At 41.1% G+C, this 21,514-nt stretch overlaps 1 protein-coding gene across 3 annotated transcripts; it reads right to left on the reverse strand.

Moving 5' to 3' along the window:
• Positions 1-146: 146 nt before the first annotated feature.
• LOC122980676 (ras-related protein Rap-1b-like) lies at positions 147-20,657 on the reverse strand. Of its 3 annotated transcripts, none has more exons than XM_044348906.1 (8): positions 20,552-20,657; positions 13,743-13,831; positions 12,213-12,281; positions 11,772-11,828; positions 10,492-10,632; positions 6,000-6,143; positions 5,486-5,618; positions 147-670 (listed from the first exon to the last, which is right to left on the reverse strand). In XM_044348906.1, the coding sequence occupies exons 2-7, from the start codon at positions 13,797-13,799 to the stop codon at positions 5,529-5,531; spliced, it is 558 nt and encodes a 185-aa protein (XP_044204841.1). In that variant the 5' UTR covers positions 13,800-13,831; positions 20,552-20,657; the 3' UTR covers positions 147-670; positions 5,486-5,528. The 3 variants fall into 3 exon arrangements, with proteins under 3 accessions (XP_044204841.1, XP_044204842.1, XP_044204843.1); XM_044348907.1 differs by having other exon boundaries at positions 13,743-13,836; positions 20,552-20,620; XM_044348908.1 differs by lacking the exon at positions 20,552-20,657 and adding an exon at positions 20,322-20,462.
• Between the last annotated feature and the right edge of the window lie 857 nt (positions 20,658-21,514).

The raw sequence follows: 21,514 nt of genomic DNA on the forward strand, positions 1-21,514 counted from the left end.
CATTTTTGAAGAATATTTATAATCATACAACTAAAAGAGGTCAACTTCCATGTCTTTCAAATACGATATTGATATTGAAAAGATGAAAAATACTGAATCCAAGTTTTATCTTTGTTTTCCTTCTTAACGCTGTTATTTTCTTTTTGTTAAACTGTCAAAAAAAAAAAAAAAAAAAATTGAAAATAAGGGGCTGCCCTATGGCCATGTAGGCGGCTCATGGACACTTTTTTTTTTTTATACTATCAGAGGCATTGCTGCGCTTTAATCATCATTATCATCATCATCATCATCATCATCATCATCATCATCGTCAGTTTGTGGTGTTGTTTGTTGGTGCAGAAATGGAGACTGTCCGTTCAGGGTTCATACTGAAACTGAGACACAGAGGAAGGTTCTCGGAGGCGAGAGGCCAGAGTCTTCTCTCTCGCTCTCTCTCTCTCTTACTGTCTGTCTTTCTCTCTCTTTTTTCTCTCTCTCTCTCTCTCTCCCTCTCTCTCTCTTTCTTTCTCTCTCTCTCTCTCGCTCTCTCTCGTGTAGATCATCCTCGTCTTTGATAGGAGCAGTTCAGTCAGCTGATTCACCGTTTATGGCTGATGGAGGGAAGGGGGGGTCGGGGCTGTTGGAATGCTGGCACTTCCAATCAGGGCAACAGTTCTTCATTACAGCATTTCTGGAAAACAGCACAGCGGTTAAGTCCTCATTTCACAAGTCACCAATATTTATGTCTAGATCCTGACCAGAACAACCCACCCCCAAAGAAAAACACCATTTACAAGCTCGTCAGCACCCTCTACTGGCTGTTCAATGACATTACATCTGTTTACACAAACCTATCAGTAGGAGGAAAACGTAGGAGGAGAAAAATCAGAGCCTCAAAAAAAAAAAAAAAACACACATTTATCTCATTTTGAATGCTGGCTCTCCATTATTAATCAAGCTGATATCATCTCCAAGTCTGAGAGCAGAAAATGAAGCCAGCAGAAGAATAAAAGAAGCCAATGTTTAGAGCGTAAAGTTTAAGAAAGCTCTGAGCTCACTAAGTTTTATTCTGCTCAAAACCTTCTAAGTTCATAGGCTGTGACACATCTTTCAAAAAGGGTGTCAAGTGTTTTGAGTTCCATCACAGGGTGAGAAGAGAGAACACACCAGTAGGCCGCAGGGTACACACGATGGTGAAAGATGTCTGATGGCTCCATTGTGGTCTACCGCTCCACTTCTGGGCTGCCATATCTTTAAGAGACGTGATTTCCTGCTTCGAGGCTCATTTGGTGCTAAGAACGTCTACTGTGTCACCTCCATTTCCCAGGCTGACACCCTTTGGTGCTTGCTAGTTAAAAAAGGTTTGAGCAGTTGGGAACGCATGACATCTGTAACCGCCTTCACCTCCGGTTTTAAGCAACAGTGAAGCCTGTTGGAGGCTAAATAGAAAAAAAAAGAAAGTATATACATAGCACTAACTGTAACTAAACTGGTCCCTTGAGGTGCATTCATAGGACATGCTACCACCTCATTGGGTGGTGAATGCATTGATCTGTATCAGCAGCGGTTCTTCATATGAATAGATGTGAATACTCCTAGAGGGCTACACACACGCTCACAGCTAGAGTGCAGTCAGGTAACTTCTATATTTTGACATTTAAAAAGAGGAACCAAAGCTTGGTTAACTTTAACAAAGTCAAGTGCTATGGAAATACGACTACAAAGTGGGCACACCTGGCTGGGGGAGGTGGTGGGGGTGAAAGTAGGTCACCTGATGCTTTTCCTGCCCAACAGATTCTGTAAACATGATTCTTCTGATTTCAGAACACTATGAAGACACACCACCCCTTTTAAAAACACCTTATGTATGGTCCACATATTCTAAGTTTTTAAAAAGTGACCACATGCTGTACCATTAAAAAAAAAACAGAAAAAAAAAACAAAAAAAACTACAGAACTGCAATATCATAATTGGATATTTGGCACCTGAAGAATCAAAATACTATAAGATCATGAGCTCCCTCCTAACTCCTGTCCCCAGCAAATACAGTGACTAAAATAAAGAGACTGATCATGGGTCATGAGGTCAGCATGCTTGAAAATGGCCATGTTGCACAAAGTGAAATGTCCCATTAACTCTCTCTCTGTCTGGTCCGAGGCTGGCACTGTAACCCCTCTCTCTCTCTCTCTATCTATCTGTTGCACTGTACTAGCTGGTGTGTTGGGAGTACTGGAACAGTAGGGGCTGTAATCCCATTAGTGTTGGTTCATTGGGCTGGCCAGTGTGTGAACGGGGAGGGGCAGACAACGCCCTGGGGCCTGCTGACAGAGGCCCAACTCTCACACACTCTGGACGGCTAAACTGACCAACACAGATGGATTCCGACAAGGAACGCAGTGGGTGGTTTAGCGACCCTGATGTCTGGGCTGGGCACAATGGTACTGTCTGTTTCACTAATCCGCTGTTATCGGTAATATCAGAGTTTTATTTCCCCCCGCCCCACAAGTAAAAAGTAACTGAAGAAGGTCGATATAAAATCTCTGCGGTTGGCTGTGCTTTGCTGATTTGGCAACAGTGAGATTTTGTTCTGACGCCACTGCACAAAATGTGTTAACGGTGACTGTAAGGCCCTCTGAAGGACTGCACGCTCACAAAAACACTTGGCAAATTCCCACACTGTTGGTTTCATCTGTATGGTGAACATATGCAAATTTTCACATTCCACTGCACTTTCAGTGGCATTTAAATATTCTTGCTTTTTTATTTTTGCACATTATTAGTAGTTACTTTCATTTTGCAGTTTTACTTCCCATTCTAGTCATTCTTCAATGCTAGTACACTGCACAAAGATCACACATAATGTTCTATTCATCTCATTTTGTAAAAATCTAACCTGCTTGCTAGACAGACGCTGACACCTGATTTTGAGTGATTAATACAGTGATAATACCAGATAAATAATTTGTCTAACTAAGCACTGAGCCAGAAGACTCAGCAGAAACAGTTCATGTTTGGACACAATCGGTCACCTATGTGGGAAATATTACATTTAATCAAGATGGTCACAATGACAGTGTGATAACTAACTGATACTAAGAAGGAAGTGTATTGACATTTGAAAGGAGGTAAGCTACTTCCTAACACATTAAAGAGTCAGGGACACATCAGCATTGTTGACACCCATCAGTGAATAAATCTGATTGACAGGAGCTGTGGCACTGTAGTGATTACACAAATGTTAAATTTTCAAGTAACGGAGCGGACTACCCATCTTCACAGCTTGAACACTTGGTGTAAACACACACTATCTTAGTGTACTCAACTCTTTTCAATCAACATGTCCATTTTCTTTATGACAAAAAACACCAAATGATAAAAAGGAAAACACAAATACTTGGAATATAAAAAAAAGAAGAGGACAAAGAGCTCATCTCATCATCTGAATGAAATGATATCTTGTATCTAACTCCTCCAGTTTAACGACAAAGCCTCCCCACTCATCCTGCCACCCTGTTGCCCCGTTAGTCTCACTGCTCGAATGAAGTGACGGTCAAACAGAATGCTGCCAAAAATGTGGGCCACAGAGTAGTACACTGTATCATCAACAAAGAGGCCTGCTAAAACAAAGAAGTGTTGAGCTTCACTACCTTGAATGTTTGGAAAGACTGAGGCCCAACTCGGTATTCTCCACGTGAGGCTGGATGCACATCATAAGATCTCACAAGATTTCTTCAGCTGACTGAGCCTAAACTCATCTTCTGGCAGAAACTTTCCACATCAGGATGGAAACATTCTTTACTGTGACTCCGTGAGTCGGTCGGGTCAGATGGGTTAAATCTTAACGAGAGCACACAGTGAACATGAACTCTGACCTAGAGAGGGGTTTAGGTCAATGTGACCAGCAGCTAAAATAAGGAGTACACAATAACACCATTTATACTGTGAGAGAATGGAGATTTGTCTCATTGTGGAGATTTTGCTTCACTGCTTATACTGAGACAGCAATGCCTTTAATATTTCTGGCCTTTATAGCTAATATTGCAAATCAATAAGCAGAACTACTTTATTGGACTTTTGGCATTTCAGGAACCTCGCATCAATGTGAGGATATGCCTTGAATTGTCTGGTATTTAAGTTACTAAATTGGCAAAAACAGATATATAAAACAACATAAAATCTGTTTATACTTTTATTTTGAATAGTTTCTCAATTGAATTTTTTGAGAAAATGTACTGCCCCGCATTATATAATAGGATAGAGTTGAAGTAGACTCTCCAACTCCTACTAAAATAATGGACATAAATTAAATCTCAAGTTCTTCTTCAAGTATCAGAAATCTTGTCTGTTGAGAAGGTTTGACGAGAAAAAGCAGCCTGGTTTACTGTATGTGACTATTTCAGACTTCCTCAAAACCAGCATCCGGCCAAAGAGTAAAAAAAACAAGTTGTGAAAAAAAAAGAAGAACCGATACTGATTTTCCTGGGAAAAAGAACCTAACGACAGATTAGGATTTCCTGAGACATGCCCAGCTGTTGCAGTCTGCTGAGATCCATATTTAAATCGAACCATCATACCATGACTCATTCATTCAACAGCAATGACGATAAAACAAACAAACAAACAAAAAAATTGCTAGTGAAAGCATTTCACACTCTTGAAGGCTGACTCAGGGATGTTAGCCTGTCCAAACTCATTTACTGGATCTGTATCTCAGCAGCATCAAAAGAGATGTTTCTCCTTGTCACCAGATGCTAATGGCAGTGGTTTAAAGAAAGTAACAAGAACCTCCTCCTTGTTCATAATTTGTACACGTAGATTACAAATTATAAACAAGAACAAGATGTCTAACTGATCTATCATCACGTGGAATAGTTAATTAATAAACGTTTAACCCAGGCTGCAGAAGAACTACACTGAATCAGTCAGTTTCAGTCACTGGAACAACTACAAACAAACAAAAAAAACATTTTTAAATGTCCTGCGTCCAGTTTGATGAATATAGACCAGGTCAGGTGTTAATATGAGGTCAACGTTAGCCAACAAAGTTAGCTTTCTTTCCATTATAGCAACAGAACCTGTATTTTTTAAGTAATTTCTACTTTCCCCACTACTATCTGTTATACCCCCTAATGCCTGGAGGGGGGGCTCTCACTCTGAATTGCACCTTCCAAGATTTCCCCAATTTCTCTCATGTGCTCAGGTTCTTCAGGAATTTTTTCCTCATCTTCTTAGTGAGCTCAAACCCCTGTCGACACTTTGTAATATCAGGCTGTACAAATGAACTTGACTTCAACTGCAGGCAAACAAACTCATAACAGACTGTGATGGATGATGAACTACGACTGATGTGAGCAGCATCATCTTAGAAAACATACAGTAGGAAGATCAAAACTGTTACGCAACACTAATTAACCTGACAGCCTGCCTGTGCATCAAAACCTCATGAATACACATGAGACAGTATGACAACTGTTATGCGTTACGAAATTTAAGATACACACACACCTGGCTCAGAGCTGCTGCAGGGGCTGGGGGGGGGTGGGGGTCTTTAAAGCAGGACACAGGTGGATTTCTTTTTCGCCTTCTTCTTTTCCACTGGCGTTTTCCTATTTATCTGTCTGACCAGGTCATAGAAGATCTAAGAGAGACAGAACGGACAAAGAGAAAATTTAAAACAGTAAAATCATCTCTCTTCTTTTATACAAAGGCAGACTAACACACTGCAGCACTTTCAAGCTTCATCTATAAATGCATTCATGTCACCGTTTACAAACAGTAGGTTGACCAACGGTGTAGCACTGAATAGAAGGTATAACCCAACCTACATCTTAGATAATCCATACTTTGCTTTAATACAAATTACAACTGTCAATGAGGTTACTCTTCATTAAATAATTAGAAAAGTCATCATTTCAAGTCATTCCCTGACAGATAAATGTATTACTGTGTCTGGTGTTTGATGATCGGTTGTCTACAATACGGGAAGGGTCACCAGTGGTTTGTTTCTGTGCGTACTCACATCAAGGACGTTGATCTTTGACTTAGCAGAGGACTCTAAAAAGGCACAGTGGTTCCACTGTCTGGCCAGGTTCTGGCCCTGCTCCTTCCCCACCACACGCTCATCCTCCAAGTCGCACTTGTTCCCCACCAGGATCATCGGCACCTGAGGAAAGACAAGAGAACAGTGAGTGTATATGTATATACTGTACGTGCAACCAAAATGGATCCCTCTCTGTTTAAAATATTGGATCTATTTTTACAATGTTGTGTCAAAATGAATACATCTGTGAACACAAAATTATTATCAGCGCTTGAAGAGGAAAACCAGATTTGGAGGCATGAAAAATGCTGATCAAAGACGGATGTGTCTGATATTTATTTTTAGTGCGAAGTCCATATGTTCATAAGTAAGCCCATAAAAATAAATAGAGAAAAGAGAGCGGTGGTAGAGAGGGAGGGGGAAGGTAGAGAGGAAATTAAGAGTTAGACAATAGAGAGGATAATAGAGAAAGGTATGAAGATAGAAAATGGAAATCAAGAGTTGAGAACAATACAAGTAGGATAGTTTGAATTATGGCAGGAGAGCATTTGAAATGTTTTTAATACTGCTGTCAATGAGTGTCAAAATCCTTTAGATGCAAATTTAAAGAAACACAAAAAACACTTTTTTTTCTTTCAACAATAAGCCAAATTTCTCAAATGCATCAGCAAGTTCATTTCCAGTCACTTGTTTTAATGAGCATGTAAATCTAACTTATTTTTCCCTTTGCTGTGATGGGAAATGTGGCGCATCAATAAAGAGAAGAAGCAACTCAGACTGATAGGAAATAGAAACAGACTTGTTTAAAAAAAACTTCAGACTTGAATTAAGTGACTTTGCAATACCATCTGTGCAAAGTTATCAATATACATCCTATGCACACACAGGATATATACTGATAACTCAATCAATCTATTCCTCTGGGAAGGCAAAAATAATTTAGGCAACACAAAGGTGACAAAAAAAGATTTTAAAATTGTATATAAAATAGCAACAAAGGCATGTTCTTTTTGTTTTGTTTCTTTAGAGAGGAAATCCCTTCCCACCATGACCAAGAATAAAACCACTGAGATGAAGTACAGCTGGTTTTGGAAACTCCAAAATACCCAGCACTTCTTCTTTTTTGTTAGAACAACCAAGGTCGAAAAAACAAAAACTACTTCAAGGAAGAGCGAAATATTCTGGGCAAAACTTCAGCCTTAACTGTCACAGTGGGCAGAGCGGGGGCAGTCAGGGTGTCGGGATGCGTCTCATCCTGCCTGCTGTTTCCTGACCAGCTATCTAGGGAGCATGCTGGCCCGGAGGAAGTCATGGCAGCCCCGCCCAGCCAGGATAACATCGCTTTCCTTCCTGAATGTTTTCGAACATTTCGGTTGGATTCCATGCTCTGGCTGAATTACATGATAGTGTAAGACTGTTTGTTTGTGTGTGTGTGTGTGTGTGTGTGTGTGTGTGTGTGTGTGTGTGTGTGTGTGTGTGTGCGTGTGTGTGTGTGCGCACAGGCATGCAGTGTATCAGATCACATTTAAACTTAACCTAACTACACAACCCGCTGTAAAACTGCATGACAATCTGAATTAAAAAAAAAAAGAAATAAAACTTCAAGACATGAGCGACAGCTGTAGGAGGAGTTCAGCATGTTTCCAGAAGTTCACAGGATATTTGTGTTTGTGGTACAGCTTAGCAAGCAAGAGACCTAATCAACTAATGGAAAAAATTTGCAAGCAGCACAACAGGCGCCAATACTATATCAGCTGGGGGAATCTATTTGTGGTGGGCCTGCAACAAATAAATCTATGCATGGGAAATCCTGCTGTCGCTCCCTTCTTCTGGTCCAGAAAAGTCCCCCAGATGTGTTTTGTGAATCTGGAAAAACTGGATATTTGTAAGTAATATGGAAGCATCCTGACATGTGCTAGCTTGTTTGTACTTCAGACTTTCTCTGACCCACAAATCTACTGTTCAACGGCTGCTTTTTGACAGCGGTAAGACCACGTTCCTCCAGAGAAGCTATATGTTGAATATTCCAGGGCCCTTTTTTTCCCTTTTTCTCTCTCTCTCGGCTGTGGGGCAGACGACAGGAAACTGGGATGTTTGTATTAACCCCATGGAGGTTGCTGCTTGATGTTTGATATCCAAACAAGCCCTCGGACTGGACTGCTGAACGACATTTCTCCCAGGGGTCCTGGGAGAACCAATGGTATGCCCTCCTAACACAAACTCTGAGCCAAGCTGGGATGAAAAGGATGGAGAGAAGGATGGAAGGATGGAGGTATGCAGGGAAGAAAAAATGTTCAGTGTCAGCAGCACACAAGGCAGCATTAGCCTACTTGAAGAATCCACACAGCCCACAGAGAATCTGTTCAGACACTGTTAACATGCTACAGACAGGTCCTATCCCGCCCACAATGGCATGCTAGAGATTGGATTGCGGGTAACACAGAACAGGAGAGTATAGAGTTGCTTAAATGAATGGAGCCACTAGTTCCAAGTGGAGTGGTGAGTCACAAGCATGTCAGTCAGGCATTAGTACCATCCTAGTCACACAAGCAGAGACGGAGATGGCCCGGAAAAGTCATAAGACCTCTCTTACATAAGAACTGTGGAGGGAAGTTGGGGAAGTGAGCTTTTAATACACTGGTGACTGCTCACTTACTTTATTCTTCACTCCTAACGACTGTTTTAAGGAGATGGAATTTGGTCCCGCTGTGTTCAACGTACAGTCATTAAAAGCCCTTTTAATTGAGCTTGGCAATATTAAGTGTGTCTGTACATTTTGCCAGCTTTGCAGTAAATGGTGCGTGGCAGAGCTGAGAATGAAAACAGCTGCAGCAGCGACTAGAATGTCTGCTTTAGTTCAACAATGGTTTAAAAGCTTTATCCAAATAAGAAATCTGTCCTTGTGGTTGAAAAAAAAGAAAACATGTTAAGCATTTCCTTTGGTCGTGCATTCCTGCAAGCGGCAAAGATAAACAGATGTCACAACCATTATAGGTAAAGCCTTAAATCACCACTGGACTGATAGCTGACAGAGTGGCCATAATAGCCAGATAAGCACGATTGTTAAGATTGGGGATACATTCAGAGGGAATACAGTTCCAGGAGAAGGACGCCAACTGTTTCCTTGCATGTTGAGGAGCCACTGATCCTGCAATCCATCTGTTAGCCTGAGGCTAACCTCAGTTCCCTAACCACGGAGGCTCTAATGAAGTACCGCAGCCTCATGATCCAGTGTGTTTTTGATGAGCTGAGGCTTTCCTTGCACATCATCCCTGACAGTCCAATCACTCACACAGAGTGCCAAACCACAGTAAGACCACAAGGCAGGCCATAGAGAAGAAGTGGAACACAGGAACAGGCGCTGAAAAGGCCAGTCAAAACAAAAAGCAGAGGAGTATACTGTCACAGATATAGAGGAGGGGGAGATAGAAACATGGACCAGAGTGGTATAAAACTTCTGCACCAGACTGGAGAGGGGCTTCGTAGATGGTTGACGGGGAACAGGGAGCAAGAGAGAGAGAAGGAAAGAGTGGAAGAGAGGGTTATGGTAACATTCATTCCCTCCAGAGATCACCAAAAAAGGGCATCCTAGATCCTGCTGACGCACTATCTGCCCCACCAGAAAGGGGATGAAGGGCTTACTCACTCCAACAGCCTCACAATCTACCAGAGATACAGAAAACTGGAAATGTGCTGCTGACAAACAGCAAACTAGGAAAATAATGAGATGACACATCCTCTTTTTTATTAGAACTTACAGCTCCAAGCCGCGGGTGGGCTTGAGGGGAGAACTATCTAACAGTATACGTACAAAAAGCAAAACTTAGGCTTGATTATCCCCTAGTGAGACAAAGACATTCTCTGCTTTTAACTGGAACCAACCCCTTGGATGAGATGTGAAACATCCTCAAGTATCTACAACCAAGTCCAGCTGCCCTCAATTCAACCCTCCTTGGATAACCATGACCTGGATCACTGAGAATCTTCACAGACAACAGTAAGACCGTTACCTAAGTGAGGACTAGTGCTCTGTGTCCATGTTTAAACACAGATGAGGTAAACTGCCGGGACGTGCACGGCACCGATATTTGGTGATGCTGGACTACGCACAGTACAAAAGATTCACTAAGTGCTATCTCATTGTTGTCACACTTCAGACAACACAGAAATGACACCCTGACACCACCTGCATTATGTCGAGGTAATACAAATCTGTAATTAACTGGCATAAGATGCAGTGATTACAGTGTTGAATGGTATCCATAGCAACAGCGCGATCAGGTTCCCGAACAATGTAGGCGGATGAGAACATGGAAGCGGGGTGATTTTAAATTCTGTACTCTTTTGTATTGTCTCTGTTGACAACAAACCCTTTCAACCGTGATAAAAATAAAAGTTCAATATTAAATTTGTGAAAATCCGGAGGATCTGATGTAAACATACTTGTAAGCCTACGTGCACATATACTCACATCCTCTGTGTCCTTTACTCGTAGAATCTGTTCTCTCAGGTCCTGGAGGTCGTTGAAGGTGGACTGTGCTGTGATGGAGTATACCAGGGCAAAGCCTTGGCCGTTCTTCATGTACAAGTCCCTCATTGCTGTGAACTGCTCCTACACAGCGAGAAAATAAAGAGGAAGGAGAGGCCATGAGTTCTGTCATTTTATATACTGTTAAACATTTATTGCTCAAGTCTATTGCACGTAGCAAGAAATTACATTGTCTAGCCTGCTTTGAGATTCAGTTCATATAGTGGATGTAGTGACAGATATAGTGAAGTGGAACTGCAGGATCTGTGTCAGCAGGTTTTCCCACAGCGCACTCACAGTATTGTGCAGCGTGGGTTGAATATCAGCACCCACTTTTTTCACTAAAAACAAGCATGTATGTTGCTCATTCACCACCAACCTACATACATACCTACATACATACATTCAAGTACAAGAATCTTACCCACATTCTTCTAGCATACTCATACATAAACATGACTAAGAGTCTAAAGCCACATTAGCACTTCTGTGAGGGTGTACTTAGCATTTAGCACAGAGCACCACTGTGTCTCACATAACTTAGTTCAGTGTTTTAGCATGCTTATAGCACTTAACACTACAGCTGAGGATGATGGGAATATCATTGGTTTTTTGTCATAAACCAAAGTATTGGACGAATCAAAAGGGACTTAAAGTCGGCGCCAATTTTCCATGCGACAGTTAAGACATTTCACTAAACACCACAAATGTAAACTTCATGGTGGCACTAGGGGAAAAAAAAAAAAATCAGGGGATTACCAAAGCTGTAAGGACTCGTCATCTGGGAACCATGGACATCTGTACAAAATTTCATCTTAATCCATCCAATAGTTTTTGAGCTATTCCAGTCTGGACCAAAGTGGTAGACCGACTGACACCGCCATCCCGAGAGCCACGCCACTAGCATGGCTGAAAAATAACATCATACCGTGCAAAAATTGGTATGGCATGCATCAATTATGTGTGTCAGATCATGACACACATGGCATCTCAGCTGATAAAATATTTTAATGCAATTCCAGCTAATCGAATCACCGACAACTTTTCTGTTTCATGTTATTTCTCTGAACCAGCCCTGAGATTTCTGTCATTCCTCAAAATAAACTGGAAGATACAGTTTCCCCCATCACCTACAATTTCAGTGTTCAATACAGTGACTCAGGAATCCTTATACACAGCGATTCTGGGTATCGACAGATTTCAGTGGCAGAGAGTTCACTTACTGTGCCTGCTGTGTCGAGAATTTCAAGCATACATTGCTGCCCGTCTACCTCCACTTGCTGTAAAAGAAGGACGAATGGTTTATATAACTGGCACAAATAACGTAAAGCATAATTTCAGGTCAATGGTCACACATTCTGTATTTCAAAGCTTGCATGCAACCAAGACCAAGAGGGAAAACCAACAGAGGGAAAAAAGTTTAAGCAGGAGATGATAATAAATGTAAAGACACAGAAGGGAAAAAAAAGAAAAACAGGACAGAGAGAGAGAGAGAAAAAAAAGAGAGAGAGAGAGAAACAGAAGGATGATGGGAGTTACACGAGAGAAAACAAGAGCACAATATCATGACGTGAACCTGCAGAGCAGCTGCTAGCAATCAGCTCATTCCAGGCCAGCAAACTCTCCACTGCCTCTCCCTCTTCCCCCTCCCATGGGACACTCACCTTTCTGTATGAGTCTTCTATTGTAGGGTCATATTTTTCCACAAAGATTCCCTGTACAAACTGAACTGTCTGTAAGAGAAGACACAGAGCAAGCAGACATCAGATCAGTGTGACCTCCTGGCTACAAGAACAAAACATAAAGAGTGGCCGAAGTGCCATGTCTCCTAACTGTGCCTCGTCTATCCATCTACGGTTACCACAACAGATCAACAGGACATTGAAGAAGAGGGAAATTTTATAATGTTTCTAGTCGGACCAGCCGGGATGCAGACAAAGTGACATAGATGTCATGTATACATGCAATTAAAAAGTCTAAGTCTGGACTGTGGTCATGGTAGGTTTACGTTAGGGGTACACCGAGTTCGTCTGATAACATCTTAAAGTCTAAACATGTCAGCGTGCCAATTGGAGGGATTAACCTGACTTTAACACCTGGTTGAAGTTAGCTAAGCAGGGCATACAACATTTCACAGACATTTGTGGTCTTCTGATAAACTTGCTGTGACAACAAAACACATAATTGTTCAAGATTTTGTTCTTCATCAAACCCCATTAAAATATTTCATCTGCATGCTAATTTTGATTTTTTTTTACTGTAAACAGATTCATTATTTCTACATATACAACCAATGGCAAGTGTAGAAAGACTGACTTGTGTGGAAAGACTGGGATTTACAGACAAAACAACATAGCAGCACACATAGCTAATTTTTGACTGAACTGTATGACTCTGGCTTAGATTACAGTAAAGCTGAACACTTGTGAGGAAACACAAGCGTGCCACCTAAAAATAGTCAAAGCAGAAAGCAAAAATATTTTAAGGGGGGAAAAAAAAAATGAGGAAAAGGACAGTTTCACATGTGTTCTTTTGGCTTCCTATGACAAAAATCATCCTTCGTGATTTGCCTTAGGCACAGTTTTCTCCAAAAAAAAAAACAAAAAAAAAAACTTGGCAGCAAAAAAATGTATTTTGGCTGCCTGACTGACAGTTATCTAAAGCTGCTTTCACACATGCACTGCAACCCTGAACTTATCTAGACATCACCCGGAGGAGCTGTATGTGAGAACGAAAGTGTCCCAATCAGTTAGACCGGACATTAAAACGGACTTTACCCTGCCAGCTTCCTGGTACAAAGTCCGTCTAAATATATGTAGTATTGATATCAATGCAAGAACAGTCATCATTACGGATGTAGCCTCTTCTGCCATATTCAATGTGCTGTAAACAAAACACTGCAGTTTCCGTGTACTTTTTGCATCATGTCCTGCCTACTGCACGCTCTACTTAGGCACCAACCCTCACCTAAACCAAACGGAGTATTTCCAGTAGGTGAGGATGCGTGTGACTCTCCTGTTGAAGCAGGTCTGGAAATGATCTGGACCTGCTTCTCTGGACATTGTCCGGAGTTAATATGAGAAAACAGCTTAAGAGAGTCCTATAGAGTCTTTAGGAAACACAATGCTGCTGAGGTGTCAGAGATGAGGGGGGGTGGGGTAGGGGCAGGAAGCGGGTCAGGAGGGAATACTCACCAGAGCGGACTTGCCCACACCTCCAGAACCTAACACCACTAGCTTGTATTCACGCATGGCGGGATCGCTTCACCAGACAGCCAAACAGTCTGCACTGGACAAACGGGGAGAGAAGCAAAATGGAACAGACAAATTAAGAAAGTTGCGAAAAAAAGAGAGAGAAACACAAAAATTTAAATAAAAAAAAAATTTAAAAAAACACGATCCGCTCAAAGTAACTTTCTTCTCAAGTAAAACAAAAGAATTTTTCCCAGTCTCGTCTCTGAGTTTTTCCACTCCAGAAAGGAAGGATTCTAGTCATTCCTGGAGGTTATGGACAAGAGGCAGCACAACAATGGAGGGAACACCCATAAGTGGAGCTGCTTCAGGGTGGAGGAGGTGAAGAGTATGTGACCCCTTTCTAACACAAACCAGCTGTGGTGTGTATGAGTGTAGAGGGAACTGAAGGGGAGATGATACATGGATCTGGCAGATACTCCTCTTATGACACAATCATCTGGCTTTCACACACCAAAACACACCCTGCTGTCAGATGTTTTAGTCGCTCACTCATTTTTTGGTGTTGGAAAACAGCAACACAGTGTCAGTCTTTCTGACAAATGACAGAAAACAGCTGAGGGAAGTGGAGACTGCAATAGGGAGGAAACTGTGAAATCACTGGAATATCCCTTTAAGGGATGTGGAGGCTTCGAATCATTGGCACACATTGTGGCTTAAAGTCTGTTGGGTTAGCCAACTGGGTCACTACAAGTTGGGCTACAGAGACGGAGAGACTGCTACACTGAGGTTTAGTTGTAGCTGGGTAAAGTGGGGGGGATTTCTGATTCTTTGTCGACTTTCTGACTTCATAGCGTATCAAGTTATATTTGTGTAGAAAATGATGTCTAACGGTCTGCGGAAGATTGATTTAAGCTACAAAATGTCCACCATGCATCTCCAAAATGTCTTTTCATGAGAAAGAAAAAAAAACACCAGTTTTCAGCTCTGTGACAATTCATTTTCCTGATTTTTAAATAGTTTATTTAGCTTAAAAAAGAAAAATCATTCCATTTATATTAAAAAAAAATCTAAATCATCAAAAATAAGTGTTTTTCACTGACAAAAAGTGTTGAATATGTGTTAAAATTATTTATCCCCATTAATATAATTCACTTTGGGATTCTACTGAACTGAAGTGATCGCTTTCACCGCTTTCCTGCATTGTAAACAAAGATCAGCTGATCAAAGAGTGTAATACTAAAATCACAATACAGACTCGAGTATGATGACTATTAGGAGTGTAATGGTTCGTGTATTCGGTACAGGATCTTCAGTTCAGTACGTGACTTTCCTTGGTTCGGCATGCTCCCTGACCCAAACAATTACTGTCAAAATAGTTTAACAATCCACTTACTCCGACACATGGAACAATAATTCTAGCGCTTGAGTTCCACCCGGATCTTTTTTTGGCAGTGCACCACTTAGCTGTAGCCGTTATGGGAGCTACAGTATCTGGGAAGTACCATCCTTATGCCCAACTGTACCACAATTTCCCAAATATTGATAAAAGCTTGACTTCTATTAGTACACATCAGCTAGTTTATGTTTTTTAAAAAAAACCTGAGTCCCCAACTTGAGACTAAAACTTTTGGGTCATTGGTTGAAAAGTGCAGCTTGTTGGCGTGACGACTGTGTTGCAAATCAGAAAATCAGGTCCCAATGAAGACAGTATAGCCTCGCTTGATAATCAAAACCCTTTTGGAAAACCATCAAAAGCTAAATCACCAGCCATTCTGGGAAGCAGATGATCCCCCTCCTACACTGTTCTTTTTACAGCACACTCCATTGAAATACTCAGCGGGGTGGATGAAGGACTAAGGACCTCCAACTTCAATCACAAGCAGTGACCATGTGGGATATGAGGCCCTGACTGTGAATAATTCATATTCACTAATCCTCTACACACAAAGAGAAGTTCTCCTTGCACGATTAGGGAGGAGTCGTTTGAAGGAAAAGAGAAAGAACAGGGCTGCCCGAGCGCCATGCAAACACTCTCTGCTGCGACTCTCATGTAAACATTCAAGTACACAGAGTCAAGTGCATGCACAGTGTCACATATACGGTGTCGTACAGACAATGTCACACTTAGATTTAGGCTAGGGCCTCACTTGTCAGATATCTGCACATCACGTTTCTTGTATGAACTCTGGTCTGACCCCTGCTAAGACAGATGATGTCAGGAACCCACTCTGTGACAGTGGCTGTTAGATTATTATGTGATTGCTTCAGAGGTCGTTATAGAGGACGCGTGCTCCTCCAAAAAAAAAAAGTGCACAGTCAAATTTTATTTGTTCCCTCCCTTCCTTAAAAAAAAAAAAATATATCATCAGAGCATGAGCAAAACATCCATTAGGACCAGGTCTAATCAGTGTGTTAGGACTTGTAGCTTGTGTATGTCTTGGATATGTTGTCATCTATCAAAAAAAAAAAATATGTAAATGTTTCGAGTACATCAGGTTAAACTGACATTCACCTACGTTTTATCACACATCAACCCACCACCCACACCCACGTTCTCACCACAGTTCTGATACATAAGGTCTTCTTATGTCAGTGAAAGTTTCAGAAATGAATCGTTCTATTAATAGAAAATGAGGAGACAATGGTGCGAAAAGAAAAAAACAAACAAACAAACATCTTATTATGCTGCATATCAGCCAATCCTTGACATTAACGATTTTAATAACTGTGGTGCCAATTGTGTTTCTATCATTTAAATTTGACTGAGATTTCTTTTTAAAATATTTGTTTTAAATCATGTAGATAATCTTTAATTAATACAAAACTGAAATGATGAGCACTCTTTGTGGGATTTAATGTGTCTACCCTATTTTGATCCTGGTTATGAGTCATTAGTTTAATATTACTGATTTAAGTACAAAGTTCAGTTGCCAACTTCCTCACAACAAGAGAACTAAGAGAGATTATTCTTCCACTAATGTAACAGCAACATAACTACTGATCATGAACTCATTTTAAATTATCAACACTCATTTGTGAAATCAGTGTGTCTTTAACAGACTAGCGCTTCAACAACTTCTACAACAACACAATATGACCCACCTTTGTAGCAACATTAGCAGATTTTTTCCTACTAACCTTTTATGTCACTATGTCACCCTCTGTGTTTTTATTCAGCTGAATGTCATAATACTACATGAGGATTGGAAAGTCATGTAAAAAAAAAAAGTGCCTGCAAATAAAGACAAATCCAGTTTTTAAGTTAAAACACATTACTGAGCATTAAACCACTTTAAGATGCAAGATCGTAAGTACGTTTTAATGCGCTCAAGTAGGAGTGAAGGACAAAATTTCTCAGCTAGACGTGCACAAATACCACCTTCTCCAACACAAATGACCTTACTGATCTAGGCCCCAACCAATTAGCTAAATGTTGAACTAGTCAACAACACCTGTCTCCTTTCATATCGATTTCACGCTCATAACTACAGCTTTTCCTACAAAAGGAAAACAGAACGTGATACACGGCTGAATAGGATGCTCTTGCTCTGACATCTTGTCTGCATACAAACTTTCATACCGGGAAAACTACACACAGTGCTGTTCTCTCTCAACCGCCTGCCTACACACACAGATGCTCACTTACGACAGACGCACACAAACACACACACACACACACACACACAAGGCCATTTAAGGACATCTCCCTTTAAAACCAAACCTCTCCCTTTTTCCATCGCCCTCGACTACAAACTGTCATTCCCAACAAAACAAACACACCACTGCTCTGCTCTCGTAGTAACCCCAGCAAATAAGGAGTGAGGGAAAGCCACATGCCACAGAAAACATGTTCCACCATGACATCACTGCATCACTCACCGTCTATGGCCAAAGGTATGTATCCATCTAAGGCTGGAAATTGGACGAGGTAGCACTGCAAGCAAGCCTGCAGCGAATGTGAGGTTGGATGAACTATGCCTCAAACTAAACAAAATTGAAATTAGAGAGCAGGCGATTCTGCAGCTAAACTACAACATTCACCATTTCCTGGTCTGGCGAGGCTAATCCAACAGCGATGAAGCTGTCACAGCGTCTGACTCAGCATGGTGGCATGATTGACATCCCGCCTATGTCTCTTCCAGCCAGTGCGAGTGATAAAAAAAAAGGCACACATCTGTTTGTTAAGCACCACGATATCGACTCTCCTGCCAGCTTCATATTTGGTTGCTTGTTGACCCACATGACGAATACAGAAGGTACACTGATAAGAAAAAACAATATCAACTTGAGGTTCAGAGGCAGGGAAAAAAACACAGGGTGAGAAAATAGTTGCTTGAGTGGAATGTTTTTGCAAATGTTGATGTCGCTGTTGGTTACTCATTACCTCCACAAAAACCACACGTCACATGTTCACACCAAGCTTAGCGAAAAACCCACTAACTTAAGGGAAATAACCCAAAAGCTACTGACAGCAGCAAACCTGTCACAGAAAGGGCTTGAGAAAAGAAGACAGTTGTATTTTACAGCTTATTTCCAACAAATATCCCAATAATAACAATAATAATAATAATAATAATAATAATAATAATAATAATAATAATGTGTTGACATTTTCCTGGAAAGAACTATGTAATTTTTAAGTTTTGAGACTGTTTACTCATTTCAGTTAGTTGTGTTGAGTTGACTTTAAAAGTAGCTGCTGATTTCCAGAGACATGTACTGAAAAAGAAGCTGCTCAATTTAAACCAAAGTAAAAACGTATTAATTATCAATTAGTAGAAGCTTCTGTCTTCGTACAGAAAATGCTGAATCATATGCATCCTGCCTTTGCAAGTTTGGCTGACCGTCTGCACGCTGAGTAAAAACGCTATAGGCTACATAATCTTTCCAATTAATTGGAATTAATGAATTGCATGTGTATCAATTAAACACTGTCTCTGCTGTACCTAAAATCAGTGCCACATAACACAGTTCTTTCCAAGAAACTTCTTAGGAAATTACTGGAATTTACAGACTTGTAAAATAACGCGCCACCGACAGATCTTTTTGACGGAGGCAACTACTATAATGATATTTTCTCAAGAGCTGGTGTTTACGTGTGGTAGATATTACTGCACTAACATCATCCTGGAAATCAAGACTTCTGAGTAATGAGGATGTTTCTGACATCAAACTTCAAAGAGACTTTGAGCACTACGACACTGCTCCATCTCTCTGAAGACAGTTGCCTGACTTGATGCATGATCAGCTCTATCAAAATGCTACCTAAGAAGAAAAAAAATGACTTAAAAAGCACCAAATGCTTCCAGTATCGAGTTGCATACTTCTTACATCTCTTTTCAGGTCCACTGCAACCCAGAATGCCCCCACTGAGTCAGAGCAAAACTGCAACCAGGCACACAAAACTTTTGCTGTGACAAAGATCTGTAACTGACAAACACCATCAGCCTAACGCATCTGTGTTGCTGGGCCTTGACCTGTAACCACATCCTCTTTCCAGGCTTCATGCTGATCAGATGGAAAAGGAGTAGCTACCTACTAAAATAGCCTCTTCCAGTCTCTGTTCCTGTTCAAGGCACCAGACAGCAGGCTTACTTAGAGGGGATGGAGGGGGTGGTGGTGGTGGTGGTGGTGGTGGCAGTGGGGGTGGGGGTGGGAGATGGGGGTTTATAGCCTTGTATCTCATCATCAAACCTAGGTTGGTAAAAGATTCAGGGCACAGGATGAGGCAGATTTCAGTCAACACAGGGTTCAGTCAAAACAGGCGCCTTTAAGAGGCAGTAAGCCACCCCCCTTTACAGGAATTTCTGGTGTACTTAGTAAATGTGATCATCTATTACTAATAAAGTTGACCTGCTGTGTTTTTGTAGTTATGAGGATGGAGTAGTTACACACCTCTCCCGTTTCACATCACCCAAATAACCTGCAACAGGCTGCCATGAAAGCTTTGGGAGCCCGACAGGGAGGAAAGTCGTTAGAGCTCTTTGGTTATCTCACTGTGAATCTACCTAATTTGCTTACGGCAGTAGCATATGCTTATCACTCCAGGTCATGCTAAATCCCTGCAATCTGTGGCTGTGACTGCTTCACCACAGTGGAGTCACACTCCGCCGATATGTGATTATTACAACGTTAGCCTCCATAACATTCATCAAATTATATTCAAATCATAAACCCTCTTCCAGACAAAGCCTTAAAAACATAATCTATAATCCGGGTGGGGTATTGAAACGATCATCTGCCTATAAACAACCTAGTTTCATAGCAGCAACTACACTAAGTCCCGTTATAAAGCTTGTTAGCAAAATGCCGCTAACTAGCTCGCTTTAAGTGGCAGCGACGGGCCGCCGTCACTTCACAACCGTTAGCTTCAGCTCGTTAGCACGCAAAGCTAGCTAGCCGACACATTCCTCTCCTCGGCAGATAATTAAAAAAACCACAGCTAGGTTGTCAGAAACAACGCTGCATTTTATAGCTCAAGCGTCCACCGGACCTGGCAGGCTTTAAATCAACCCGCATTGTGTTGTATTTGCTCAGGGAGGGAGGGAAAAAAAGACACAACCGTTTTGCTAGCGTTACCTGCCCTTCCGCCTGGCCTTGACTAAAATGGGGAGTGCTCACTCCCGTTTTCTAGCTACTTGCGGACAATCCTTCTCATTTATCCCCGACACATGTAGCCACACGCCCGTGCACTCTTCTATATCTTGCTCGATATCACCCCGCAAAGTGTCGACCGCTCCGTTTCTCCCACACAAATGACTTATTCGACCGCGTTTAGCAGCTAGTAAAGTTTTGGTATTTCCACTCACCGTTTCTCGCTCGCTGTCTCTCGCCGCTCCGCAAGTGTCAGTTTGCCTCCGGCCTCTGTGCGCAGCAGACGTCACTCCTATTCCTCATTTTTCTTAAAAGGGCATCGGCCACTCGTCCCGCATCATTTGCATGATAACGGATCGCACAGTAATGATGAGAAATTCATAGTTCATAGAAATGCATCCACACCCTTATTATTACTAATGCGTTGCAAAACAGCAACATATTTAAAAAAAAAAAATAAATAAATTAGCAGCATTTATATTTTAAATATTACACTGTCTGGCAAGGATGAGTTACTTTCTGTCTGGCTGTGATATCTGACTGGGAGTGAGTGCAGACATTTCTTAAGGAATTAGTATTTTTATGTATGAAGTGATATTAAACATCAAATTTGTTATAGTCCAAGGAATCTGAGATTGTTTTGTCTTTTTGGGTCATCAAATGTCTAAGACTGGATTACGACTCAGCCCAGGTTTACTTCACATCATTTTGGTCTACATAATCTAATTAATCTATAAATTAGTTATAAATTTGCAGCACTGAATACAATATTAGGTATGACAGGTCATTCAAGCTCCATCTTATGGACTTAGTCTTGAAGAGGGATTCTGTGTCAATAATCTAGTTTGAAGACTTTAAGACTTTTAGGTTATATATTAAGCTAATTTGTTCTGAAGTTTTGTTTTATCAAACTGCACACAGAAAATTGAGGGCAGTGTAGTATTGTTCCATCATAGGAGTAGTTAAGGCTGCAACAAGCAATTATTTTCATTATCAGTTGTTTTCTTTTTATAATCAATTGAATGTTCAGTGTTTATGCTGATCATTATTCCCTGAAACCTGATTTAAACAATTAATCAATTATTAAAAATGTTGCTGATGAATAGGGTCAATGGGGGCCCCATACAAGGGTAATCCAGCCATGTCTATGTCTAAATATCAAGCACTTTAGAGCAAGT

Source organism: Thunnus albacares, chromosome 4, assembly GCF_914725855.1.
Source record: "Thunnus albacares chromosome 4, fThuAlb1.1, whole genome shotgun sequence".
NCBI lineage: Eukaryota > Metazoa > Chordata > Actinopteri > Scombriformes > Scombridae > Thunnus > Thunnus albacares.

Excerpts from the sequence above, each read along its gene's own strand:
- LOC122980676 (XM_044348906.1), bottom strand. The coding sequence starts at position 13,799 with ATGCGTGAATACAAGCTAGTGGTGTTAGGTTCTGGAGGTGTGGGCAAG. Across the intron at positions 12,282-13,742 it reads GTGTGGGCAAGTCCGCTCTG|ACAGTTCAGTTTGTACAGGG; the intron begins GTGAGTATTCCC and ends CTTCTCTTACAG. Across the intron at positions 6,144-10,491 it reads GAGTAAAGGACACAGAGGAT|GTGCCGATGATCCTGGTGGG; the intron begins GTGAGTATATGT and ends GTCTTTCCTCAG.